Source organism: Anguilla anguilla, chromosome 6 (genome assembly GCF_013347855.1).
Source record: "Anguilla anguilla isolate fAngAng1 chromosome 6, fAngAng1.pri, whole genome shotgun sequence".
NCBI lineage: Eukaryota > Metazoa > Chordata > Actinopteri > Anguilliformes > Anguillidae > Anguilla > Anguilla anguilla.
Genome location: NC_049206.1, coordinates 15888896 through 15914415, shown reverse-complemented (window position 1 = coordinate 15914415; position 25520 = coordinate 15888896). Strand labels below are relative to the sequence as shown.

Below are 25520 nucleotides of genomic sequence, written 5' to 3'. Positions count from 1 at the left end.
GTTGGACTTGGATATTCTCAGCCCTAAGTTGGGTGCCAAATAAATTTTTAAAAATTTAAAAAATAACTTAATATGCAGTTAAAAAACCACATATTACTTACTTGTTAGAGGCACATTGTACATTGGTCAGAACGGTGATGTTGTTCCGTACACTTCGAAGGCTTGCAAGTACCTACAAAGAACCGCAAAATGAAAAAATGTCATGAAAAAGGAAATTCATGAACAAATGTGCATTAAGCCAGCAGATACACATTACTGAGCATCAACAGAAACCGTAAAAACCGACGACTATGTCGTCAGTGAAAAAGTTATTCACCTGAGCAAAAGGGGTAACTATCAGATCATCCCCATGTCTGCAAAAAAAACCAAAAAAAAAAACATATACGTTAGTTTTTATTTGTTAGTTCAGCCTCTCATCCTAAAGTATGACAAACTGTGCTACACTGGCAAGTTTTCCAACCTCAGCTACAAGAAAGCAATGCAGCAAGTGTTTGTATTCTTTATCTGAGGCCCACAGAAAACCTGTACTCAAGCCTGGACTAGGGCAGCCCAATCCTGTTCCTAGAGATCTACCATCCTGTAGGTTTTCATTTCATCCCTAATTTGGCACACGTGATTCTACCAATTATCATCTCAATGAGATCTCTTGCTGTTGACCAGTGTGCTTTGTTAGGGTTGGAGTGAAAACCTACAGGATGATAGAGATCTGGACCCCGGATTGCAGCCCTGATCAAGACAAATGCACTGTCCTCTTGTCAGGATGAATTTCCGCTGTCTGTAAACCACGTAAGATGCATTGCATATACAGTGCTGTAAGCTGTTCCCTGGCCGCCCTCTCAGAGCACTCTGTGGAACGGCTGAGAGGAAGGGGAGTGTGGGAAAAGGAGGCGGGGCTTACAGCTCGCTGACGATGGAGGAGTTGCGGGACATTGACTTGGGCGAGAGGTCGTAGTCGCTGTCAGAGCGGTACAAGAAGGACTCGCGGCGCTGGCCGTGTCCTGGGAAGTTTGTGTGCAGGACCAGGCCGGACCCAGGGGACGCCTGCGGGTCCAAGGGGCTGCAGCTGGCGGAGGGGCCATTCTCCACATCAAAGCTGGAACACAACAGCATACAGAAAACCCGTGTCAACCTCACGACGCCCAGCAAAACGGCTAACGGTAGCCAAACTGACACTAAAAAGCAGAGCAGCAAATGCTACTAAAAATAAAGGATGACCACTGTCTTGTATTAACCAAGATTTCAGCCAAAAATGGTTTACACAATACAGGACACCCCATGTACCATATTTCCCTGTGCCCTGAAAATTTTAAGTACCATCAGATAATTAATATGACACACAATGAAAAGCAAGCAAATGATGCAAAACAGAACTCTTGTAAACAACGTTCAAATTTGGGTTGCTATATGGTTACTAGGTGACACAAATGTCATTCATTTCATATATAACAATGTTTGGGTGGAGACCCAAAATGGGTCGCAGGAATCTATGAGGTGGGTCCCGGAACGAGTCTGAGCTGCGCCTGTCCACTAGGCAATGCTTGCATGTGTATTTAAAGGGACTCTGAAAAGTACTACATTTCTAATTTTAGTTCATGATATTAAAAAAAACAAACAAAAAAACCCAGTAATATATGACCCATTGCAAAGACAGAACTTAACCTGAAAAAGACAGCCTCAAGTAAATATCTTCTATATGTTTCTACATACAATGTGGACACTGAACAGAGAGCAAGCGTGGACTTGTATGCAAAAAATTGGAGGAATGAGCTCCACGCAGAAGTACTACAGTAAGGTTTGGTAAAAGGAAAATGCAACTGAAGTTCCACTCACATGAATAAATGAAAAAAAAAAAAAAAAAAAGTTCTCAGAAAATAAGGGTTAATGTAGAAAAGATATCCAAATATGGCACGATAGACCTTAAAGATCCACATACTCCAGTGGAGGTCTAATTTCAAAGGCCTAAACAGAGACAGGCCTGTATTACAACAGAGCATCAGAGACAAGCCATAGACAACATGTTTTCATTCAAAACAGGGACAAAAACATCCCATGCTGGCTCAGGTCGCCAACAACCAAAATAAGGCACAGTTCCTTGACCTCCAGCTACAGCATACTGAAAAGAGCTCTTCGTGGAAGTGCTGTGGGACTCCTCAGGTTTTTCCATGGGGGCGGCGGGAGAAGATGTGGACATGCCCCCAGGAGACCAGCTTTGGAAATATTCTTTCAAGGTTTCCCAGGATGTTGGACGGTCCCCCCCACACCCCACCCCCCCCCCGACCCAAAACCAGATATCCGTAAAGCAAGAATCATTTTGACCAGCAACAAATAAACCCAAAAATAAAAGCAAACCGAAAAATACTCTAAACTCTTGCAAACGAGGGCTCCAAGGAGGGGAATTCCTTCCGCCGAAAATGAGAACAAGCTGTAATGCGCTATCTGAAAAAGTCCAGCTGTGCGACAGTTTTGAGCCAAACTCACAGAACAAAATATGTTAATACACGGCAAAACATTAAATCCAAGTCATATGCCGTATACGACATGACAAAATAATTCACCTTCTTATTAATAGAACTACACTGCCAAAAACGCTTCGCTAACAAAGGCATGACCCCGAATGGACCTGTACACAAATGATTTAACTGCAACACAGGAGAAACCTGGAGCATCCAATGTAAAAATATAAGGGTGTAATTAAACTCTGCCCTGCCCTCTTGCTTAGATGTTGCATCACAGAGCTACCAGCACAGATTTGTTAAAGCCTTCAAGAGGAGTGGCCTCACAGGTCGCTTGTCACTGTGGTGGCTAAATGGACAGGGATTTAACTCATACTAAAAACCAATGGTAGCAATACCCCATTAGCCATTTCTTTGCAGAAATATATGAATGTGGGCACCTCACCTTTTTTTTCATTTTTATTTTTTTTAAAGACTTCATTCATTAAATTGACTGAAACCGCAACATCAAGGACCAAATGCAAGCTAACTTGCGCTAAACTAGAACCAAAATACATGGTATGAGTTGTACACCATACTAACAAAATACAACATTCACACTTTGCTACACATGTCCTCCCTCAGAGGACTCCCACGGACGGACTCCCTATGCCGCACAGTCGGTTACAGTGTCACAGTGGGGCTACGGTAATGCAACAAATTGGAAATAACTGTATTCCAAATTTAAAGAGACAAAGAAAAAAAAGCATAGGTGGGTATGTGTCCATATCCAGTATATTTACACAATGTAGGCTAGTCCAAAAATGTTTGGGAAATGTTTTGTCTCTCGCTTAAATACAAGAAGATTGAGGTTTTCCCTGGTACAGGATGTGCTGGCAACTTGTGATCTTAGTTTGACCAGGCTGCTGGCTGCAGTGCCAAATTTTCTGGAGAGGAATTGGGCTCATTCCAGTTGCTTACTTTATCTGTCCAAGTATCCTCGGGCCTCACCTGGAAATCAATCGAGGTCCGCCATCTTAAAGGACATTCCAATTTACATGGCTTTAAAAAGACCTTTGAAAGAGCAAGAATATGCCATTTGCCTAATACAGGTTTCCTCGATTCCTCCATCCTCGTATCTTTTCCTCGCGTCCATTGCTTGCATCCTCCATTGGGTGGAGCCAAAAATTGAGGAAAGAATGCAATGAGCGCATTGAATTCTCGGGACTGAGGAGTCAGGCAGCGAGCATGCAATGTTGACTAAGGGCCAGCAGAGGGCGTCAGAATTGTCCCTCTCAAAGACAGTATAAAAAGCTCCCTCTACAATACCGAACCATGATCACTGCATACAATCCTTGACTACTCCATAACGTTGGGTGTGAAAACACAAAAACTGACCTGGGATCAGTTCTTGGGGCCAGAGTCGCTGGTCAGTCAAGAAAGAGACTCAGAATAGGCAGTAATCTCAAAGCAGACTGAATTTACAATTCAAAGATCTGAAATCTTTGGCTGCGCCACATGAAGTGACACTGCCAGATATAAGGCAGCCTCTGATTTCCACAAATTAATAATATGATTTTGGTGTGGGGGTGTGTGGGGAGATGACCAGTTTTACTAGCGTGAGAGATTTTTTTCCCCCAAAGATTACAAGTCACCAGAGGAGGACTGGGGGAATTATCCAACTTCATTTCCTTCATGTGAGGAACAATTCAAATTCTTATAATGCAACAAACTAATTTAACTGTGGATAATATGGCTTTGGTTCAAGGTGACAAATTTCAAAAAGAAAATTACTGAAGAATGAGACTAAAATCTTGCTGCCTGGCTGCTGCCTGAACAAAGAGGAGGTGAAGGTTAAGATAATAAACCAATAAAATTGCATTTACAATTCTTTATGGTTATGGGGTACACCAACAAAGTGTAAATAATATCTTGGGTTGCAACCTCCTCTGTGTGAGTTACTTACAGATAAACAGGTGTATCATAGTGAGTATTTCGATTGATTAAACCAAATGAACACCAAATCGCATATCCAATCACACTGGCACACCTATTAGCAGATCATAATGGTTTTAAAACGGGCTCCCCTCATTGCTTCAAATGATAGGTGTTTTCCACAGGCGAGACACTTCTCCATTCAAGCGTCCAAACGAAACTCACATAGCGGTTTAAATGAAACTACTGTTATTGTGGCTTGTGAAAAAAAAAACGAAAAGCACACCGCTACCTGAAGTGATAGGCTGACGGACGATTTATGTGCATTCAGTGACGATAAAAATGTAAACCCTCAATCTCACCACACAGTCCTCATTTTGAATACTCTTGAGAATGGTTTGTTGTTTAAAAACAACGGTGACTTTTATTTCCGGCGTTTGATTTCAAAATACACAAGAAATTCGTTCTAAACCACACTTAATCTGCTCACGACCAACGAACTCGATTTAAATACCACAAACTTTGTCCTCGCGCTCAAGGCAAGCATAAGCGCGGTTCTGTGACTAACTACAACAAGCAAGCTCGTGAAAACAGTTTTTAGTTTTGCGGTGAAAGGGACAGAAAGCTGACCTGAAGCCGCTGGAGTGAACTCTCCTAGTCACTTCTTCGCTGAAGTCGAAGTGCACTCTGCTTCTGTGACAGGGAGACCTCCGAAACATTGCCTCGAGTACGCGATCTCCCATGCATGACACGAATAGTGCCGCGAATACAAACCACGCCGCATCAACTTCTGGATTGCGTGTTGTTTCCGCGAGGTGGACGAAGAGGGAGAGCACCTATATCCGGTATGGACCACAGGGAATGGACTCCCGCTACGTTCATCTGTCAAGAGGCAAACTGTCCCGCTCAAACGCGGGGCGTGGATTGCGGGTAAAATGTCAATATTTGGCAAAGAAGTACCAAATATAAGGAATGCGCCGTCACCAGTTGTACAGCCGGAAGTACAGTAACTCAATCCCTAATAGTTCTGCAGGGAGGGCAAAAAGTTTTGGCTTCCCCTAGGTGGCCTCCTCTTTCGTAGAGGCCTTTAAAGAACGACTATTTGCTGTCATTTTTGTCTAAAAAGCTGTATCAATGTACGCATTCATGCTTGTATAGCAGTTGCTCCTAAATACAAGCTTGCTGATGAAATAAGCATCCGATTATTAAATGATTTGGCATTCCTATTTTCAGAGCATAATGTACAAAATATTAAGTTAGGATTTATTTAGACCAACATTTATTATTTATAAACTAAGTATACATTTGTGAAAATGGCCATCATTGCATTATTGTACAGTATTAATACAAAATGTCTACAATAATTTGTATTTAGCATAAAACTGTTGACTGAGCCTCAACAAGCCAAGCTGTTTGCTAATGCTTCACAGAAGAGCAGACTGTGTGGACATCAGGGGAGCGAAAGATTTGTGGGATACAATTATATTATAGATGACAAGACATGCTTGTTTGTGCAGAAGAGACAGTATTACTGTCTCTTGAAATATATATTCTAAACAGCACATTTGCTGTGCAATCAGGACTGGACTAAAGTATAGGGCTTTGTCAAAGCAGATGGCTTCATACAGAGACTGTATTGGCATCTTGGGGACTGAAAAGATGTCTCAGCAGGGTTCTGCAGAACCACAGAATTGCTGGTGCCACTTTGGCAAAAGCACACGACTCCTCCTGTCTCCAGTAGCATGGGAGTTAATGGCAGTTAAAGCCAACAGCAGCCCAGCCAAGAGCCACACAGCCCAGGTAATCGTTCTATCTTTAAAAATTTAGAATTAAATACCACAATATCAACTTAATAGAGCCACACAAGAGGTAAAGAGGTTAGCATGAAAATTCCTGGAAAGTACACAACAATCAGCACAGCCAACAGAGATGGAACCAATACAGATTCATCATAGCCACTAGATGGCACTCTAACTCTGTGGATACATTACTCTGGTCATAGTACATTGAAGTGGTTAGAATAGGTCAGTGTAACTGTAGAAGTTAAATGTAACACATGCCGCTCAGGAAATGCTGGGGTCAGATAAGATTATTACGCTGCGTTTTTACTTCAGAAAATTTTTTTTAAAAGCGGAACTGTATTCTCCACATTGGATTTTGAAAGTGTTTACACAGCTGACCCCAGGTCAGCAGCAAGCCACTGTCGGGGAACAATGTTACCACATGGTCCACAGAATAACATGTATGACCTGGGCTGGGTGAAACTAGCCTAACTGTCGGTCTCTGCTGACAGCCCAGGATCCAGTCCCCACAACTCAGTGACTCATCCTTAGTTTCAAGGCACCACTCAATAGTATGAAAAAATTATTCTGCGGTCTGGTATTGAATTGGGACTATGCCAATGGCAGCTGTGGTCAGCAGACACATAGGGCAGCAAATTTAATTGCTTGTACTATTGCCCAGGCAAAGAGACCCTTGGCATTCGGATAGCTGTGTTGTATCACATACCTTCAGTCCCCTGTGGCCAATCAGACAGCCACAGTCTGCCTACAGAAGTGATGCAGTGTCCTTCTCTGACAGTGTCTGTGTATGTAGCCTTTATAGATTTATTCTAGACAATGCAGGCATAATTAGTCTCATGAATGACAGTGATGCTACACAGAATCAATAGTCTTCACGAACTTCATAGCTTTATACTTCTATTGCAAGACAATGCAGCCAAATAAATTTTTTTGTAAAAAACTATGTATTAATAAAAATAATACTCATATTCCAGCTCTGCTAATACCAAATACATGATTAGTGACACAGATGCAAACTTGTGAGCAAGATTCACTAGGTCCTAAGATTTTAAGAAATTAAGAGCCTTAAGTAATTGTGGCCATTGGCTGACTGAACCTACAACTGATAAGAGTGAACACTGGAAAGAGTGTTGCAAAAGAAAGAAATGTAAGAATTTGCACATGCATATATTCAGATGCACACAGACGTAGGTTGATCTGTCTGATGACCTTGACAAACCACTGTACCATTCACGCACTAATAATGATGCCCATATTTCAATCTTTCCTTGTAACAATTCTGATGATTACGCTGTTACGGATGCTCAATAAATGATTGATGGATGCATTACGCAAACTACATCACTACAAAACACTTTGTCAATGTTAACCTTATATTAATAAATCAATGTTCATGTGAAGAACCAGGCCAGTCTGGTCAGATTGTGAACACTTCACATATGTATAATATGCATGGTTTATTAAGCATTGATACTTTTACTATTCATTTAGAGCATCAGGTCAAGTACATTTTCCCCAGGTTGCAACGGCAGTTCCCCACCCTGGATTTCAGCCTGCATCCCCAGAGCGACACGGCCACTTCCTTGCACTACGCTACACCGAGGACCAACACACTACCAACCTTTCTTCTTCGTACCCACAGTTCGCCAACACTGGCAACCCAGACACGGCATTGCAGTCTCCTGTCACGTGTGTTGTGCTTGCTGACCCAGGCAGCTTTGATGTGACTCTCCATGACATGCGGGGCACAGTCAGTGCAGCATGCCACCGGGTAGAGCCGTGGGGCTGTGGCGCTAATCGCGGTTTCCCTGCCATAGTGCCAGTGACCTGAAACAAGGCCCGGGAACCGATCGCCACGTCAACACGCATTTGTGACATTGCTTTCCTATACAATAATGTCAACATTGGAGCTGCTTATTTCCCCTGGACTCTTTTCTAATATGTACTAAAATTGATCTGATAGGTTGTGGTATTAGTAACCATGCTATACTGTGTAATTAGAGGTATAGTACAACATAAGAGGTACTATAGCAACAGATGCATGCTGGGACCTGATATTAATAAGTTCCTCACACGCGATGAAGTGAACTAAGCTATTTCCTGTCCATGCACTGTTCCTCATTTGTCTCTTCATACCAGCTAAATAGACACTACATAAATAGCTTATCAGTATTATTCACATAGAAGCATTAGAAACATGCAAATGCAGTAAGCTTCAAAATGTTTGGAACAAAGACATTTTTTATTGATTTAGCTCAATCTGATTTGATTCGTAATCAAAATTTACATGTGAACACTGGATAGCATTGCTTTGAAACAGAGCTTGTTCAATTTGTGCTTGCTAAGATAGCCAATATTGTTTGTTGTAACTTGGCCTCATTTTGATATCAATACTTTTAACGACAGGCCTAGATTTTAAAAATTTGAATTTAACAACCTGTGCTTTATATGTGAGAATAACCAGATATTCTTGTACATTGAAAATGTTTTTTGTTGAGATTCAGACTTACTGTGATGGACCACTTTAACGTAGACATGTCTCACATGAAAAGGGGTGTGACTTCCTCATAAAAATATTCTAAATATTATTAAACACAGCCATGCAGATGCAATGAAGATTGCAGAAGTGAACAAAGTGTATACAACACCACATCACAGGCTACAGTGAGAATTCAAGCAGGCAGTGGGAATGCTAGCCATGCTTTTTTAAATTACATTTTTAATAACTCGCATACCAGCCTTATTCTGCCAAAAGAAATTATTTATTCCACAGTCATTTTTCTCCCAGTCAATACATTTATTCCTCATTGAAGCCCCTTTTGTCTGGTGGCAAAATCACTCAAAGCTGCGCATCAAATGTTCAGCTGGTTCCCGAAAGGCTGATTTGACTCTCCAGGATAATTGAGCGCCACAGGCTTGCATCGGGAGCGGATAATGAGATGGAGCTCTGCAGCTGGGCACTCCATGGAGACAGGCCTCTCATTGCGCCTGGTGACAAGACTGACGCGCGTGGCAAGGACAGCCCGTCTTTGGTTGAGCGGAGCTGCGTGCTTTCTCCCACTGATGCTACAATGGCTGGAATGGAAGGTATGGGGGCTGCACATACACATTTAAACGTCCCTCAGCACTCAAATCACGGGATCATGGGTGCCAGAAATGGGGCGGGGGGCACTTTTAGATATCGTAGAACTTTGTGAGTCTATGCTAAGTGAATTTGTTGATCTGTAGTTATTACATGTTGCGCAACACTCGATTCCGATTGGTCAGTTGAGGCATTATGCAGAAACTTATTTCTGAATAGTTTTTGACGAGGAGCCGATGTGGGCTCAAAGCTGAATAGTCTAATCAGCTTTCACTGTGATTATGTTTTAACCTGTCATTGACTACTGGATTGACAAATGTGTCCAATAAAGAATATGAAAACACAGACGCACGCTCTTTTTTGTAACACCAAATTTGATTGGGCTAGATGCCATCCTGCTCTCAGAGTTTCCCTTTCGCTGGTGTAGCCCATATCATAGAGTTCAGTGGTGTAGCCTTCTCTGATACTTTCAAATGTTAATAAAATTGCAAAGCCTAAACAGAGTGCTTTGTTCAAATTTCTTAATCATGTTCACAGTAGGCAAAGATGAGGATTCAGCCCCCACAACAGCTACCCCTACTGCTGCTAAAAGACCCACAAGCCAGCAAGTTAATGACGAGTGGACACGTAGACTAGCTATGACAGCTAACATTCCACTGCATTTAACCGAATAAAAATCTGGCCCACCCAAAAAGTGATTTCAGGCTACACCACTGGGTTACAGTCAGAATTACTGTAAAAAAGACAGCCTGAAATTAATAAAAATATAAAAGATATATTCTGTCTTCCTCCTTATTGCATCATCCAAAATGACACACCATCATTTTGTCAGAATTCTTCAGGTAAATATTTTCACAGCTGCATTAGTGCACAGAGGACAATAAAATCATGTATAAATTATTTATTGTCATTGTTTTTGTATCTTTGTTCAATATTGGGGGTTTTTCACACCCCATTTTAACTGGCATACTTTATCATTATTCATTGCACTTCTGCTAAATGATGAGTCCTTTGTTAAGGCTTCAATAATAAGTAAAACGATCAAATGATTTGTGCTGTATACAGTACACTACCTTGACAATAATTCAACATGCATTGAGTGTTGCGATGCAGGAGTAACAACTGTCCTAAGATCCCAATCAATAAACGCCACTCAGTCAATTAATGAGCAAAATAGGCAGCTCTCAATTTAGCATGGATTTTGTCGGAGTGTCGTTTTGACGGTGAGGAGTGTGATTGGCAGGATCGTTTCTGGTTGTGGGGGGGGGGGGGGGGGTAAAAACACATTTCGCTGCTGCACGCTGTCACAGCCTGTTGATGTAGATCGATTTTCAGATGTGGTTTCGCGGACTGTGAATGCCCACGTTTCAAAGGGTATCTGACTGGCACTCGCTGTTCTTTGATTCCTCCGCGCATCTGAAGTCACTCAGGAAATGAAGGAGTGTGTGGAGAGATGTGGCCTCTCTTTCTCTCGCTCTCTTTCTCATTCTCTTTTTCCTCTCTCTTTTTCATACAGATCAGAGCCATGGAGAACAAAAGCCACTGGATTACAGAGGACTGGTTTGAAGGCCCCCGGGCCCTCATCCAAATGGGATCAAATGACACAGATACTGAGAAATCCACAGAGTCCCTAACGCACCCGAAAAACCACGTTGCTCCTCCCCCGCACGGCCATGTGACGCAGCCCTCCGTGGGTGTATGAGATACACGCGGGTCCATTGGGTTTGTATTTCACCACCCCCCCCCCAATTACAAATCCTACATTCCTGCCCTACATGCCACTGCTGTGTTGTTACTTCTAGGCCACTAAAACAGTACATAGGGCTGTTCTTCGGAAAAGTCGAAGCAGTGCATTCCCAAACCATTGTGTAAGATTTAGAGTCTAATTAAGGGGTCTAATTAATTACATGTTTTCTGGGCACCAGTGATGGGCTGCCAGACCGTGGTATGTACACAGACACTGGAGCAGTGTCATAACTACCCCCCTGGGGAAAGCCCCTGGGAAAAAACACAAGTTTCTATAAGCTTTCGATTTACTTTCAATGTGGCACTGTGTTAAGAGAATGTAATATGCCTGTGTAAAATTTACAGAATATACGCACATGTAGTCACATGTATGTGTCCAGCCAGTCTTTTCATGGGGTGATGGAGAGTGTTGTGTAATAATGTTGGTTTGGTAGATTTAAGGCCACTGGAGCAGTTATTTCGACATGGTAGGGTGGGTGAAGGAAGTCAAGGTCAGGACCCAATCAGCTACAGTCTGACACCACAACCAGACACCGAAATCTGCTTAAAAAGTGAGAAGCGAGAGAGAGAGAAAAAGAGATAACGAGATAGAGACTTTTCTCATGTTGGGGAGCAGAGCTGAAATTGGATTACTGACCTAATTCACTCCACAGGAGGGTGCCATCATGACTCTCATAGCTGGATGGAACATGCCGAAAGCTGGATGGACAGGCAGGTGTGCTGGATGTCCTAACAATCTTATGTCTACGGTTGTTCAACAGACTAATTAGAAAAATAATTTCAAGTGTTTAGCATAATGCACTGTGTAACATAAGCTGGAGGTCTCAGCAAAGCCAGGCAGGTGTGGAGAAGATGGATTTCACCTCAGTCCTCTCTTGCTAATCAGCTGGAGCAAACAGAAGCAGGCCAGAGAGGTGGGGCTCACGATATAGGGTGCATCCCATTGCTTTTCACTACTCATCTCCTTTCCTCCACTCATATCGTACCTCAAAGTATGTGGAGGAAAGGAGAAAACAAGGAGGCATGAAGAAAACTGGAACAGCTTATCTGCTTTGCCATCATCAAGGCTGACGTCAACTATTGATGAAATAATCATCAAGGTCGACGTCAACTATTGATGAAATAACACATCATAATAGCTATATTATGCAGAGCCCAAAAATAGTTCCGTATCCAATCACAGAACATACTTACATGTGGCCAGAACATTTAAAGCTGCTAAATAGCAGTTTCAAGTATGCAACAGCCTGTACAAACATAAACCTGACATTGCAGATTGCGTTGAGACACCAATTAATATGTAACCAGCAATATTAGCTCAAAGTAGCTAAGTTTGCAGCCACTTTGCTTGACTCCTCTAATATTGGGATGCCGGAGGGAGGGAGGAAACAAAGATTGGTTTCTGGGGCATGGAGCAGACGAGATGGTAGTGGAGGAAAGGAGGATGCATTTTTCAAGTATTGGGACGCACCCAGAGAGATGAAACTCAAGAGCAGAGGAAACAGGAGCTCTATGCAGACGTGGGCTTGCTATAAAACACGGAAATGGATCACTGTGCAAAAGTAACGACAGAGAAGAGCAACCCTGCACCACAGGAAGAAAGAAAAAAAACATTTATGTGTCACAACACATGAAATGTTAACTAACTAAAAAAACAATAACAGCATGACCCACAACCATTAAAGAGAAACATTTGATGAGTACCATATGGAAATATGTAAGTGTAGGCGTAAGAAGAAGTAACTATCACTGACTCAGAAACATAAAATGGATGTCATTGCTTTTATTATATTATTTTGTAGTTGTTTTTAGACCGTAAATCTGTGCTGATCTTGTTGAGTAACGAGTTTGCTGTGTAGCCATAACTTTCAACTGTATTTATACTGTAGTGAAGTCATCTCGTCTCCACTGCTACTGAAAGGACCACAATGGAGATAAGTTTTTTACTTTATTGTGTTATCCTTGACAATGTAAGACTATCAATTTGCAATTGATATGCAAATTGCCATGCAAAGCAAGGGCATTTCTGGATGAGCCAAAAACAAAAAAAAAATGTACTGTTGGCTTCTAATTGTGAATAATTAAGAAATGTTGAAGTGTAGACCTTCACCTCTTCCCACTCACATATTAAGTCTCCTGTGATGTGTAATCCTTTGATTGGACCGGCCTTGAAGAGCTTGCCCAAATCAAGGACAGATAGGTGGCTGTGGCCATGGTCTGTATTCAATCAACAATTTGTCCTAAATTTTGACTTTGAATGCAAGTAATCAAGTAATTTTTTCTTCACTACCATGGTTCGCCAAAATTATGTGCATAAAGACTTCAATCATCAAACTGTGTTTGTGAGACAGTTTAAGACAAATGAGCATCCAGCTACAAATAAATGGAATAGACTATGCAGAAGGTTCAGATGGAAAAAAGCTTTTTTAAAACTCTTATACTGAGCTTAGTGTAAAGAAGAGAAAGAGCCCCCACTTAATTATACGCATGCGACTCCTCAAGAGGATCTTTTTCCCTCCTTGAGAGAGCTTTCCATTTGTGTGTATGGGGTTTAATGACACCATGCAGATCAGCCAGGCTGCATTTGGAACATGTTAATCAAATCATCTGTGTTCGCTGTCAGAAAATTGCTGAGATGTTTTTGATGCACCTCATTCAGACAACCAATTTAGTAAACATGTTCTTGAAGAGAACGTGATGAAACTTCACTAAATTGTCAACCTTATCCTTAACCGCAGACTGTGCAATGTTACATTTTTTCTTGCACTTACACACACACACGCACACACACACGCACACAGGCAATCTGAATTCCAAAATGTTCACTCACTCAGGAACAGAGATTGGTCCCCATACATACAGACATGAATCAATCCTGTGACATGATATCATATTACCTGATTGCAACACAGGTTCTCTCCATCTGCCTCACACATACAGACATGCGCACATGTACAAAGACCAACCAACAGAAAGACAGATCACACACACACACACACACACACAGGTAGACAGACAGACAGACAGACACACACACAGGCAGGCAGACAGACAGACAGCCACACACACACACACACGCACACACACACACACACACACACACAGAGCAGTAACTAATTAGTGGTAAACAGCAGTGGCCTGGCACGCCGCAGAGCAGCTGAGTACACCTGCCACAGTCTGGTGCCGCCGGGAGCAGCCGGGTGACAGCAGCAGTGACTTCACCACCACAGTGCCACGAGAACAAATGGATGCTCAGTTGCTGCGGGGATACAAAATAACGTGCCAACTGACACTTTCTCTCCACCTGCTCCTGATCCACCAGAAGTCACACTTTCACTACCAAAATACACCAAATGTCTTCCGGCAGTACGGAGTAACTGCGCCCAAACACCACAAAGACTTTATCTTTCTGCCTGCTCAAAACTCTCCCTCATAGAAGAACTGCACTTTCTGGGCCAACTTTAGTCTGAGGCGGCATCTTTTTCCACAGGGAGTAACTGGATCCCTACCATTACTGAGCTGCAAATGCAACAGAAGGAAAACCAGACAAAGAAACCCCTCCCCAAACACTCCCCTCACCCCAGGTGAAACTCACCTGTAACGCACCTGCAGGAACACCAGACAGCCTCTGCCGTTTCTCGGTAACAGCTAATGTTTGTATGCAATATTTGCCTTGTGTTCTGCTCTGAATTTTACACTCAGTAGTAAAAGTAAGTAAGTATCATTAAAGTACGATGAGGAGTACAGCTCCCTTTCGTTTTATTTCCATTTTCCCCACACAGCACTGCTGATGAGCCTGCAAATTATAGCAGTAAGGCTGGCGGCGAAAGTGAGTTAAAGTGCTTCGGGCTAAGTGAAGCTTAATTAGTCGACCACACTAAAGCAATCTGCCTCCATTGCGAGAAGGCGGTGATGAGGAGGATTGGCGGGAAATTGGTTTAGTTCCCCCAACACTTTGAAGCTGTGATTCCACTGCCTCGGCTTTTCTGAAGCAGTTGGAATGCAATGCAATACTCAGCCCAGCTGTGGGAGGTAAATACCAGTAGCATGCTGGATATGCAGTCGTAAAACAGCCCTCTTAAGCACAGTAAATAAGACTACAGTACTTAGTCACAGAGGGTGCACTTCAAAGTGACACAGGGAAATAGAATGCAAAGTACTTTTCTATATTAAAAACACCTCTTGGAGTAAAGAATGAATGCAGCTTTGTCACAGTAAATTACATATTTGGATTTTATGCGAAAACAAGGTTAATTTCTTATATAGTCTCACAAATCAGGATATAAATCCACGATCCTGTATGACAGTAATGGCAAAAAGTTGGCAGAAACATCCAGAAGCAAGAGCAACAAAATCAAAGAGTTCACAGAGATTGATTTTCAGGTAATGAAGAGCTGGAAATTTCCAGAGTGGAGTGCGAGCCGGTCCGGTGAGTTCGACGTAATTTGAAGCTGTCGACTCCAGCTTCTGGGGCATAGGAATGTGATAGTTCATTGCGATGTAACTTCAGCTGCGAGAGTCCACAGAGCATGGCGTTGGCTACTACTGCTGACATGAAGATCTGCGCATTTCTCATCAAGCTAAATTCACCCCCTAGCATTCTGGAACTCTCCCTGCCACATCCAATATTAATTACAGTACAATGTAAAGCTTAACATCTTAATGCCTAACTAAGAAGGATAATATCACAAGAGAGACCACAGCCAGTTAATTTATGCCACCAAGAAGAAGACTCTAAACTGAACTGGAGGCATTAAATGATCCAATCTATATGTTAGAATATTATTAATAAATACTCTTATTTTATTCCTGACCAAGCAATTCATCAGGCTTGGTTTGATGCTCAGCAGACTGCGGTAACAATATAACTCTGTACAATGTAATTATTTCTCTTAAGATGGAAATTTCATTTAGAAGTTCAGGCATGAAGACAGAAGACAATAACTCTTACAAAGTTGACATCAAAGGGTGTTGTGGTTAGTCTCAATCTGGACCTAGAAGTTCCCTTTCACAATTATTGTAAGCAACGTGAGGGGGGACTTTTTCCACAGCCAAGTGCATCACATGACCCTAGAGGGACAGAATAAGCGTAGACATTGGAAAGCAGTTCTGTTTAGGCTACTCTGTCTAAAAGAAAACACTTGCTATATGCGACAGTAGTACTCATATTAAAGACATTACCAAATATTTCTGAAGACAGACAGACCATCGAACAGGTGGGGAAAATGACCGATCAAGAAATGTGTTGTCATTGTGTATGACTAATTCCTTCTGGCTAATGACAGCCCTTCATTCTTTGCATGATGGCGCTCAGTCAAAGGAATTTCAGCGTTGTTTGGCTGGTGTGCAATGCGTCAGTTGTTTACCTCGCCTCACAAAATGAGCTACACAGTAAACCCCAATAAATCCGTACTGAACTCCGAGTTGGCGCTGAAAATTCTGGAAACCCAGAATGTGTGTGCTGTAGGTCCAGTTTGAGAGCCATCCGGATGCAAGCGAGCCCAGAGGACAGAACAGGACCTGTATCACCCCAGATCGTGGCAACATAACAAGGACTGTGTGCCTCCACCACTCATCCACTCGGGTGACGATTGCCAGCTCGTGCAGCCAAAAGGAAGGTGTTCAGAAGTCTCTTGTTGCTCTGGTAACCGTATCCAAGGACCTCATCTGGATTTGACGCAAAGCAAACTGAGCCTTTATTTCCCCTCCACTGCAAATAAGAGGTTAAAATAGCCGCACTGTAGCGTATAGTAAGAGGCAACATATTTAAGGCAGCCTTTCTATTAGTCACCCACCGTTTTAAGCACACTTGAGCGAAACATTCAGCTCACTGAGGGAACTGTTCAGTTACTCACGCGCTCTCAATCGCCTACGAAGCCACTCATGCATAATTCTGTTTTTTTCTGCACTTGGACAAGAGAAGGGTTTTGCAAGAACAACTTGTGCAAAAGCCAACTATAATCGCGTCTAATGCTCACCAGTTGTCCTGAAAACCGCCACCAAACCTTTGGCTGCAGCGCACCTCATCGGTGCACCCCAAACCGGGTCTCACACAGGACAGAAAAGTGCAAAAAGCCATTGAGCCTTCTGTGAAACGGCAAGCTCAGAGAATGCTGAAATCCGCAGGACGGTGGCCAGTTTACTGTTCACAGCAAGCTGCGTTGACAGACAACTTTGCAGCGAACAGACAACAGTCTACAGTTCATACAAGCTACGATGACACGGTTGAGCTGGCTATTCCAAGGATAAATCAGAGTTCAATGTTATGTTCTGAAATCCATCGGAACTACAAGAATATGCATTCAGTCGGGACAACTCATGCATTTAGATTAAATATTTAAATATTTACATGAATATGCAAACACATTTTTGGTTTGAATGTAGCTGCTTCAGGTATTAGTGCACGCACCAGTGTGCAATACCCTATCTAACAGGAAGCACTGCACATGGGTAAATATCAGAAACCACCCCCCCCCAGTATCTAGAAGCAGATCCAAACAACAGGTGGTGCTGGGGTGGTGGACGGTGAGCGCAATTCTGAGCAGCAGCAGTGAAGCATGCAAAGCAGCGCAGGCAATCAGCAGCACTGAGAGGTCTGATTGTTGGTTTAAAAAGGGGCTCCATTGGTGATGTGTGCTTGTGATTCAATGGGAAGAAGAAAAGTGTTGTGTGGACGGGACTGGTTGATTATGGAAATGCGTGTTTCCATAAGTATTTCGGCACAACATTGTCCTCTTCATTTATGAAAGGCATTGCGTAATAGCAATTTTTTCGTAAACACACATTGTGATATAAATGTAATATAAAATTATTTATGGTAGTGCAGAGCTTGCTTTAATAAAGATGGGGCGCATCTTCTATCTTTAATAGAAGATGCACCCCATGGAAACAACAGCGTCAGCTTCGCAGTTCCTGCAAAAACACACAAACATTTCCTTCAAGCAATTTGCCACACTCACTCAGACCAGTCCACTTGTTGTATGTACTCACACTGGTTCAAATTCAGTATCCCAAATTTTTAATTTAACCTGTGCAGCTTTCTACTTCACTTCTATTTACTGCCATTTAGCAGATGTTGTTAATCAGAGTGGTTTACAATAAAGACAAGCACATAGCTCAAAGTGCAGTAATTCCATAGAGGTGAAAAGTACAGTCTCGAGACAGACAGCAAGTGTGAGAAGTGCAGAATTCACAACCTGTCACCTAACCAATTCTGCATTAGACAAAGTTATAAAAACAATAACAAAAACTATCCCTAATGAGCATTAAAATAGACTAAACAAATAACAGCAAAGAACCACAGGCTCTGAAAACAAATAAATAAGTTGCACCCAATCAGATGTTCATGCTGTGAAGGTCAACGGATCTGTCAGTTGTAGATCCTTATTAGTTGAGATTTACTTTTGCGGTGTCACAGAGAACGTCTACAGGGTGACAGACAGGAGTGACAGAAACAGTCCCTTTGTGCAGAGAAGACTGACAACTCCGTATTGCTAAGCCCATGGACTGAGATGAACCAATTGCTGAAGGCCCCTGTCTTGCCCACGCCACGTTCTGGTGAAGCTGATGGCTCAACAGCTCGCGCGCCAATCACGCCGCCTCCACGGGCCACTCTTCACTCCTCCATTTAGGAAAGTGAAATGCCGCTCCGATCTGGGGAGGCGCACGTCAATCTCGCGTTCCGCTTGCTCTGACACGGCAGACGTTGAAAGACAAGCGCAGGAGTGGGATGCAGCTACAGCTGACGCCAAACATCTTGAGTAGCACAGAGAGGGTGGTTCCCTCCATTTGCCTGAATTCCTGTTAATTTACTGCATAGGCTACATTTATATCAGCATATTTTCAGTAGCTTGCAGTAAAGTACTGATAATTTCACTTTTATTATATTATATATTCTGTACATCATCTGAATAGTTCAGCTCACCCTGTTCACAGAATCCGCTCAATAAAACATATTCTAAAGGGAGGGAATCTGTGCAGAACCGGCACTGTGGAGCGCTATTGAAATTAACAGCCCTGGGGTTGTGGGACACATGATTTCCAACTGGGACGTGTCACTCAAAAAGGCATTTAAAAATCATTGTGCTGAGCACACCACCCCGTTTAGCTTCCTCCATTTGCAGCTGTAGCACTACTGAGAGCACCCAACAGTGAGGCAGAGCTCACAGACCAATCTGAACATTAACCACAGCTGCAGCCGAAGCCCCATCTCCCACCGGCGACAATAAGAAAAAACCCAATATTTACAGTCCCGTTCATTTCAGATGAGAGGGTCACTTTAAACCGGTATGTTTGACGAACACAAGCACGTGTACCCACATTCAGTCCTGTTCATGCAGTCACAGCAGGCAACGTCTCCTGCTTAATGCTTTGCCGCTCAAGCGATTCACCTCATTTCCACTTCTCATCAGGCCGTCCAAGTCCCTGCAGCCCCCCTGTAAGCTGTCGTTAAACAGCCTAGACTATGTCACAGGAACAAGAAAAAGTGTACCTAAGAATTTACGGTTGAAAGGATCCATACATTTTGCCAATGTGGGCTTCCTGAATCATTCTGATGTGACCCAGGTGGAACCTAAGCTACCATTAAGCAAGTAATTCAGCTGCCAGGGGTAAAAAATACTAAGGGTAAACCTGCATTTTACATTGCAGGGTTTCAAATCTTCCGCCAAATGAAGGAAATGTATGAGAAATCCCTAAAGTGCATTTCTGAGGGAAAAAAATGCATGCAGATCTATAGGTGACAGAGGAATTCAAAAGTCATTTTTAGGGAAAGGTGGTGAAATTCAGAAAACAGACGATTAAAAACAGTGATTATGAGAACTATGAGTGATTATGAGACGAGAAAATCCCAAGCAATTGTCAGCGCCTATGGAAAAAAAACATAAAAGAAGGCTTGGCTTGGGGGGGGGGCGGGGGGGGGGCTAGTCACCACAGGCGTGTGACAGCACAACACCACAACACCACAACCCACCGCACTCTGCATGTTCACCGTGGTGATTAACATTCCTGGATCATTAGTTTGCTTTCCTGGCTGCCAAAGAATGAGTCCCTTTGCTGGATGGCAAAATGTCACAGCACCAGGCAAAAGTCAGTCCCGCTGAACGACTTTTTGGATGCCACGCTTCCAACGCTGGCAGCAAGAGCATCTTTAATCATCCGTCACATTCGGAGTGAAAGTCTGACAAACCATACCACCTCCAAGCACAGAAATTTGGCCAGAATCACACTTAAGATAGACAGGCCCCCTCCTACAAGAAACACTTTATAACATCAACTTAACACTTGTGTGGGGGCTGAATGTTAACACAGATTATTTTAGAAGCATGCTAGCCCAGATTTAACAGCTAATTAGAGTATTCTATTTGAGGGTAGTAGATTTTTTCTTCCTATATTTTCTATGTTGACTGTCTATTTCCTCAGAATGAAACACGGATGCCTTTGCAAACCATGAGGCAAAGGACACTGAATCCTAAAGGAAATGTTAAATCTCCATATGTAGAGGAATACCATTGACTGATAATGGCACACGTTACAGAAACACATTAAAACCTACATGGGAACTGACCCCCTCAATTTAAACATGTAGTACGAATTGCGAATTAAAGATCCATAAGTTGACCCATAACGTGAAAAAAATAATGTTTTTCCCACAAAGCAGAAGTTCTGACCTTTGAAAGCACGTCATGTATTTCTGGTAAATGTATTTCAAAGAGAGCCCAGAGAATGTTTCTTAGACACCCCATGCACCCTGGTAATAGAGCCAGCCGAGCATCCCTGTTTGAAACACACACTGCTGGGAGTCAGGCGAAGGCAGGGACAACGCTCATTCACTGCTCTACCTGGGCCATGACCCCTCCGGTCAACACTTGTGGGCAGCACACCTTCGTCAGTTAAAACAGGCGCACGATGTGAGAGAAGTCACATTTTGTCACACTGTGTAATGAAGCATTGCTAAAAACTAATGACGAACTGTACTGCCATTCCATTAAATGCATTGCAGTACTTCCTTTAACAGCATTCAAATTACTCCTAAAAGCATTTATCCTCCTTGTCAGCAATACGCAAACCAGTACTGTCTAACAGGCTTCAGTGCATAGAATAATTACTATAGACTAGATAGAATAATTTTCAATGACAGAAATGCATTGCATGGTTTTGCCACCTCATTAGTACCTCATGGCACCAGCATGTCTGACTGCTGCTAACAAGCCTGCAGCAGGAACCCTGTCCACCTGTCCAGTGAATGGCAGCAAACAGCCTGAGAACATTAACAAAATCATTCCATTCAGGTCACATCCATCTCCTCCGCACCGGAGAAAAACAACAGTGTCACATGCATCTACCATAATAACTATAACAGGCTCATATGATGCAGACCCAACCTCTATGCAAGTTTAATCACTGATTCACATTTCATATAATTCAGAGATAAAGGGCACAGCAATACTTAATGTTATTTTAGGAAATTCATGATGCGACAGCAAGAACACCCCGGTCACTTGATCTTCCTCAGCCCGCATCGGGTCTTCAGGCTTCCTCACGCGTCAAAATATTTCATAAACCCAAACAAAAAAAAATCAAATTTAAAGCCACATCAACTCCACTGATCTACAAAAGCAGGGAAATAACAGAGGAAGCATATCTCAAATAAAGTACAGTGAAATTAATGAATGCATCCCTCTGAAACAGGCACAGGAATTCTTGGTTGCGCGACCTGTGAAATGAGGTATCATTGGCCAGACAAATAGCCTGAAAGCAATCATCTGAGTGTCTAGTTTGTAGACACAAAATCGGCAACCAATTTTAAAAGCAATGAAAACATTTTTGATAAAAGGGGGGGATTGGGGAGGGGGTCATGCAGGTGGTAGGTATTGATATGCCACAGGAGCAAAAAGAATGAACAAAAGCTGAACAGCCAGAAATCCATCAAAAAAAAAAAAAAAAACATCAAACTGAAAAGCAGAGCCAACATATAATCTTTATCGTATGAAAACAATTGTTTCTCAAGAGCAAAATACAGTATCTATGGGATAATAAGTTGCATACATAGCTGATTAATAATCTTCAAGAGCAACATCACCATTCCCTCCTTTGTTTTTACTGAAAGGACATAAGTTATCTTGTGTTCTTCAATCTAATTGTAGCAGAGGGCTTTTGAGCAACTAAAACAGTTTGCGTCAGTTTAATATGGTCTAACACAATTATGAAGTTGACATATGCCCTGTGTTAATCCACTGATATAATTGCTACAAAAACTAATGTGTCAATCTCCATTTGCTACAGTCTAGCTACTGCGCATACACTATACAGGAAGGACACAGTCTCTTTGACTGGATTAGCCAATCACAGTTGTTGTTGTGACATTTACAACACGTTCCTATCTCAGCTTAATGATAACAGCAGCAAAGGCTATCCTATACTGTTAAAGGGAAGGCTGTCAATGGCCAAAATAATTAGCCCTGGCATTCTGACTGAAGGATATAATTCCCTTGGCAACGTACAGCTATAGCACCATGGATGGTGGTGGTACTTGTTTGTCCTGCATGGTATTTAACGGAGTGGGTTTACAAACCAAGGCCCCTCAGAATCAAATAAGCTTGTCTTTTACAGCAGGCTGCCTTGTGGGACATGTGGGACCGTTGGGTCTGGCGGCCCCTGAAAAGGTCCGACAGCCTCCTCTCCAAGAGAGACGCAAAGCGTAAATGAGGCACCCATTTCGGAGGATAAATCAATCATTATTTCTTTCCCTTTAACCTTTTTTCTTTTTTGCCACAGTCACCCAATTTCCTTGGACATGTCATTTTGATTTAAAATGGAAAAGTAGCAAAGACAACGGAGTCTTAGATTTTCAAAAAATACTTTTCTGGCAGCAGCAAATGGTCTGAAACTCAGACAGAACATCTCACCATCATCTCTGAAGCGAAGATAATCAGAGACAGCCTGTCAAACTTCTACACAAACTAATTGAAATGGCCATTATGTAGCCACTGGACTTACAGCCCTCTTTATATATAGTTCCCCCATTTTAGGGGACCAAAAGTAACTGACAGAACTCGGACAGAATTTCAGCAGTGTCACCACCATCCCTGAAGGGAACACAGGCAAAGACAGCCTGTCAACCTTATTTAAAAAACTACCTGAGATGGGCACTATGTAGCCACTGCAGAAATGTGTTCTTCTCAATAATGTATAGCCTACTTGCAACAGTTAAGTGCTATAGTGAAAAAAATCCAGAAGAAGTTGCACATTCTAAACTGGGGGTTTGACATAGCAAGCACCTATTAAGCAACTTCTAAAGGCACTTTTAAGGTAAGTCCAAACATGGATAATCTTTGATAGCACCCTTAAATCCTAAAATTATTGCAAATATAATTAAAAGTCCTCATATTTTGTACTTATTGCAAGTTATTTACATTCAATGACTGCCTGAAATCTGTGATCCATAGGCATCACCAGACACTGGTGATGCTTGCCTTCAGGCTTGTCTTCAGCCAGTGAAAGGCATGTTCAATTGAATTCAGGCTGGGTGATTGACTTGGCCTGTCAAGAACATTCCACTTTTTGGCCCTGAAAAAATCCTTGGTTGTTTTAGCGATATGTTTCTGGTCATTGTCCTGCTGCAAGGTAAAGCACTGTCCAATGAGTTTTGAGACATTTTGCTAGAATTGAGCAGATAAGATGTTTATGTACACTTCTGAATTCATCCGTTGCTGCCAACTGTCCAATTACTTTTGGACCCCTATAATGGAAGAACTACAAATAAAAAGCACTGTAATTCCTACATGGATCACCCAATATAGATGTACTAATTTAAACGAACAGGCTGCACTTTAACCTCACATTCATAGTTGCATTTCAAATCCAATGTACTGCAGTATAGAGCCAAAATGACAAAAATTGTGCTGCTGTCCATATACTTAGGGACTGCAGTGCACTTCTGCATGAAAGTGGTTGTGGTGCTGTGCATTGCATACCCCCAAACCCACAACTGTGAATACCTGGTAAATAATGAAAAAAGCAAACTGTGGGTAGTATTCCATAAAAAAACTGAAGGTGCTTGGTATAGCCTGAAAACCATATTTCAAATGTTTTCAGAAAAACGTCTTCAGAAATGCAACGGGCATACTAGCAGGGGAGATGTGACTAGCTGAGGTGGCAGGGGGCCGAGCAGATGGATGTGCTCTGGAGGCGGTAGGGACCTGCGGAGGCGGAGACAGCTGTGCCGTGAGACGGTGACTAACAGGGACTGGCAGACGCCAGGTCCTTGAGGCCTCCATCACACTGATGGTGATTGACACCTGAACTGTTGGGCAATTATGTGTCTCTCCATTTTAGAATTGTGGCACAGAAGAGCAGACAAGGCTTTCCACTTAAAAGCCAAGAATCCCATCAGCATTCACTTCATAGAAAGGGTGCAGTTCAGCAATGGCCACCATGGATCTCATCTACAGCATTACGCACTGTGGGTCTCTGATCTACACCAGCGCGCACTGTGGGTCTCTGATCTACAGTAGTGCGCACTGTGGGTCTCTGATCTACAGTAGTGCACGCTGTGGTCTCTGATCTACAGTAGTGCACACTGTGGGTATCTCTTCTACGGTTCTGTTTCACACATGTTCATATGTTCAAAAGAGGTAGTTTTGCCTAACAGGTAATCACTGTTTGTGTCAGAAATGTTGCGCATAATCAAACTTCACATTTCACAAGCTACATTTAGCATGTCATCTTAGCACATTGAGGACACTGTTCATACAAGACAATAGCAGGGTCCCCTCCACCGAGGATTTGAACCTCCAACTCTGTGGTTGAGGCCGCGTTCCGAGTGCCAGAGAAGAAACAGCTGAACGCGGGTTGGTGCTCCCTCTGATCTCCCCTACCATCACTTAGCAATGGCAGCAATGGTATTTTCCATTTAGCAGGGCGACCTCCCCAACTGATGCAGCAGGTAAAACCTCTGCAGCACCTACTGCATCATAACGAACACTTGAAAAGATGCACTAGGTATATCATGCTCTCCACTTGAATCCAAAGATTAACCTGGGGGCAGGAGAAATGTAGGCAGCACAGGGAAAAATAAAATGCCGAACAAGTACGCAGCAGACAACCAAGTTATACTGCTACAAGGTATGGGTTTGATCTAGCTGCAAACTGCTTGACATTGAGAGGCAGAATTCAAGCAAGCTTTATTCCTGTTTTCCTCTTAAAAGTCTTCCTCTTTACAGCAGATCCCAGTCTAACCCCCACAAAAAACAAGCCTAGGGTGGCAGTGGCAAAAAAAACATTCCTTGGTGGAAGATATACAAAGAAATGTTGAGAGATCCATTTTCCTTAGGCCAGCTCAGGAATCAAATTTCAAATCAATCAATTGTTCCAATGGCAATGGTTACTAGATAAAGAGCAAGGTCCTAGGCACATAGAGGAAGTTTATGAATCCAGACCATCATCAGTTCAACGAGTATGCTGCAGAACAAGGACTTTCAAAGCAATAAGTTAAACAGAACTGAAATGTGTTAACATTGGAGT

The 25520-nt window shown here is 42.6% G+C and overlaps 1 protein-coding gene across 4 annotated transcripts in view; it reads right to left on the bottom strand.

The window, feature by feature from the left end:
• The window catches only part of LOC118229712 (cAMP-specific 3',5'-cyclic phosphodiesterase 4B-like), a 110812-nt gene that overhangs the window by 35098 nt on the left and 50194 nt on the right, over positions 1–25520 (bottom strand). For 3 of the 4 annotated variants that reach the window (XM_035421962.1, XM_035421963.1, XM_035421964.1), the window contains 3 exons: positions 899–1093; positions 317–353; positions 102–172 (listed from right to left, as the gene is read on the bottom strand). In XM_035421962.1, coding sequence (XP_035277853.1) covers positions 102–172; positions 317–353; positions 899–1093 — 303 coding nt within the window. Of the gene's footprint in view, positions 1–101; positions 173–316; positions 354–898; positions 1094–4997; positions 5178–25520 lie in introns of those variants that run through there. The other variant, XM_035421965.1, reaches the window with a different exon arrangement.